Consider the following 3,927-nt stretch of genomic DNA (forward strand, 5'->3'; position numbering starts at 1 on the left):
TGGTTTCAACGTACTTTTTTATTTCGTCAAAAAGAATTTAACAAATCAACTTTTCCTAAACAGAACTTTATATGAGTTTCTACCATTTTCTTTAGGAGCTCAGTAAATATAAACATTAAATCTCAATATAAAATCTTTAGAAACACCTCAAAAATGTTGAAGTAGTTGTACTTTGCATCTCTTTGTTTGTAATCACTGAGCCCATGGCATTCAAATCATACAAATCCTTGCACTCTTAACATTAAGTCATAAGCTTGAAAAATATCCTTGGTCAAAGCTTTGGAATCCGGTTAAAATTAGGAAACGAGTGGGATTCAGAATACCCTGAGCACAAACGGGTGCAACAGCACAAAACAGTTTCCATCTATCGTCCAGACAGGTTCGATCTTTCGTCCAGAAAGAAGGGTGGCAGTTGCAAAGAAAAAAAAATGGGGGTAGCGGGTGGGAAGGAGGCCGGGATAGAAGAGCGGGGTGAAAAGCAAGTAGATTCTGGCTTTATTACACAAGCACGAAACCAAATTCCTTTGGAAAAAATAACGACTTCTTCGGAGGACTTCCAGACCAGTGAGGTAGAGTCCAAAGGGAGAAAACGGATCTGCCCCTTCAGTCCTGGAGACGTCTCAGTCCGGGGTACGGAAGCAAAGGGCCCTCCCCCCTCCCCCCGCGGATCCCGCGGTCTCCTCTGCTGCCGGGCACTGGGAGGGGGTAGAGGGCGCACCTGCCCCGGAGTTCCAGACGGCGGTGCCGCGGGCTCGGGAATACCATCCGGTGACTTCTTCGCCCGTAAAGTGCATGAGGGGACGGGGTCCTGGCCGGATCTGTAAACACTCGACTGACACTTGTCCATCCCTCCGGGCGGGAGCTCCGTCCCCGGCTGGGAGGGTGACGCGGAGTGCGCGTCACGCCCGGGGCACCGGGAAGCGGCGGAGCCTCACCACGGGTTCCAGGTTCACTCGCAGGACTTGGCGCGCTCTACGCCGTGCCGCCGCCAGGCTGCGCTCGCCCCACACGTCGCCGCCGACGCGGATGGTGGGGAAGGTGGTCAGCGTCGGGGTGGCCGCCCTCCAGATCTCCTCCAGGGTGCGGCCCCCGAAGCAGGGCTCCGGGGCCGCGGGCTTGACGGGGCAGCTCTCCTCGGGAACCGGCGGCGGGGGCGCCGGCAGCTTCCTCCGGCGGGCGGCTGGCGCCCGGGCTCCGCGGCGCCTCCTCCTGGCCGCCGCGCTCGGGGCCGGCCTGCGCGTCGGGCCGCGGGCGGCGGGGCCCCTCGGGGGGTCGGGGACGAGGGCCCGGCAAGAGGAGTAGCCGTAGACGTCCTTGCTGCGCAGGATGTGCGGGGAGAACTGGTGCTTGAGGCTGCAGAGGAAGCTCCAGAGCTCTGCGTCCGAGCTCATGAACTCCGTGCTGCGGGGCATGAACAGCTTGAAGGCGTCGCCCAGTGCCTTGGTGCTGTCGGCCAGCGACAGTTGAGACCGCGAGTACACCACCTTCTCCTCCCGTGCCTCCAGACCGGCCCCTCCTCCCGCCCTAAAGCCGCCGCCCCGGGCGGCCGCGGCCGGGGCCGCCGGGGGCCGGCGCCGCCGCCTCTTCACGCTGCGCCGCATCGGAGGCCGCTCGGGGCCGCCCGCGCTCGCCGGGTCCCGCCGCCGCCGTCCCCGCCCGTGTTTGGCTCCGCGGTGGCGGCCGCTGCTGGCACCTCCCGCCCGGCGCGTCTCTCGCTACTTTTCTCGCCTCCGCCGCCGCCGCCCCTCCCCCTCCGAGGGCGGAGGACGCGGGTGAAGATCCTGCTGCCCGGTACAAGATGGCGGCCGGCGCCCACCCCTGGGCTTTGTCATTGGACGGCGCCTCGCCCCCCTGGTTTCTCTTTCTTCTCCTCTCTTGCCTCCTTTCGCCCTCTGCCTTTCTTTAAATGTGCCCGCCTTTGGCCCCTCCTACTGCAGCCCCGACTCCACCCATTGGGTGCTCTCAGAAGAGGGCGGGGACTAATGGGGGAGAGGCCAGTTCCTGGAAGATGGTGCTGGGGTGGGTGATGGTGGCTCTTGAACAGGAGTCAACAGTTGGGTGGGTATATGGGGAGGGTGCCTTGTCTAGAGTAAGGGGTGGACATCAGCTCCACTTTGGGGGGAGTCACTCTACTCTCGGAATGAGTGGATGTGGATTTATGGATTGAGCTGGGAGGTCTACCAGCCTGAATAACAAAGGGAGACCTACCCAAAGGCTGTGGTTTGTATCACAGAAGGGGAAATTGGGTGTAAGTCTAGAGGGAATGGGCCTTCCACAATTCTCTTCTGCACCCCCAGAGCCCTCTTTTGCATCTTCATCCAACTCTTCCCCACTTTGACCCCAATCCATGTCAAGCAACATGGTAGTAATCAAGAATCATTCAGATAATACGGACGCTGTCAGTAGCATAGTCTCCTTCTAGACAATGGAACCATGTTCACATTTAAGAGATGCTCTGTTTATCAGGAAAGTAAACCCTGTTATACCCATAGAACTTTGCTCAAGTTGATCAAAGATCAATTACAACAAAGCCATTCTCCTTACAGAAAATATAATTTTTAAATATACAGTTGGTTTTAAATGAGTGCACTTCACCTTTCATTTAGTTTTAGTATGTCCCTTTGCAGTACTATCTCTAGCGCAGAGAAAGGATGCAGTTTCACAATCAAAAGGTTTCTGTTGAAAAGAACAGGTTTTTAAGACCCCATCACCTTTTGTACTTGAGAGGAGGGGATTGAATGTTTATAGAGTAATGCACAATCTTCTGTCATTTTTCTATCCTCAGTACTTAGTTCAGCACCTGTCAGACAGTGGGCACTCTATTTCTGTTGAGTGAACCAATGAAAAACATAATGATGTGAGAAGCATATATTCAAATTGCTAAGACAGGACAATTTCCCATTTTACATTTCAGGTTTATCTTGACTCCATTAAAGTTTTAAGGTTAAAAAAAAAAATCTCCTAATACTTAGAACTATGAGGTAGACATGCAAATTTTACCCCGGAGTGAGCACTTTATTTTGCAATAGAAAACTGATAGAGCAGAGTTTTGTGATTCACACATAGCTGCTATTGGTTCCCTCAAATATTTGAGCTAAAAGACACCTAGTTCAATATCCTTCTTTCATGGATGAGGACATTTGGATCCACAGAGGTTGGGTAATAAAGCTTCTTGATTGTAGGACTAGGACTATAGTTTAGGTCTTTGGATTCCTAATCTTAGTGATCTTTATATTTCACTGGAGATTTTACAAATTGTGCTGCTCAGACTCAAAGAGGTTCAGTAGAAAATGCCTTCTGTAAGAGTGGAGTGACCAAGGAAAAGAGCTGTTCACCTCATTCCACTTCCGGCTCCTCCCAGAATTGGGCAGTTTTTAACCTGTCCAGTATACTGGACTTACAGATTATATTTTCTTAGAACCAGATTTTGTTTAACTTCAATAAAAAATAAAACAAAAATATTTTGAAAGTCGCTTCTCTGTACCAGAGCATCCTGTCCATGCACTGGGTTTATGTGAAAACCAAGTTTCCTACCAGAGGACCAGTTCTCAACCTACCTAAATCATGGTAAGTTTCTGAAGAGAAAATCAGTTTCCTAAAAAAGCATATCCTGATCTCAGAACAAGATTATGGAACCAGTTATCAGCTTCCTAAGTCCTTATAAAGAAATTATATTACAACTCTGCATCACAATTAGTTCTGTTGGTAATTTTGGAAACACATACTAATGTGAAATTTGTATAACTTCCAATGGAATGCCCCTGCAAGACAAACGTAGAATATCTCATAGAGTAAGCCAGAAGAATGGTAAAGGGGCTTCATGGTGAAAGAAAAATAAGGATTTATATACTCCTAGCTTCTCGTCTTGATATTTCTTCCCTTTCACGTTAATCCTGTTTTAAGTACTTAGTGTTCTTAAGTATGGAA

The 3,927-nt window shown here is 50.9% G+C and overlaps 1 protein-coding gene across 1 annotated transcript; it reads right to left on the bottom strand.

Moving 5' to 3' along the window:
• On the bottom strand, positions 1–3,349 carry CCDC71L (coiled-coil domain containing 71 like). Its single transcript, XM_065939274.1, has one exon. The coding sequence runs from the start codon at positions 1,599–1,601 to the stop codon at positions 900–902; it is 702 nt and encodes a 233-aa protein (XP_065795346.1). The 5' UTR covers positions 1,602–3,349; the 3' UTR covers positions 1–899.
• Positions 3,350–3,927: the final 578 nt, after the last annotated feature.

The sequence above is a fragment of the Muntiacus reevesi genome, chromosome 6 (assembly GCF_963930625.1).
Source record: "Muntiacus reevesi chromosome 6, mMunRee1.1, whole genome shotgun sequence".
NCBI lineage: Eukaryota > Metazoa > Chordata > Mammalia > Artiodactyla > Cervidae > Muntiacus > Muntiacus reevesi.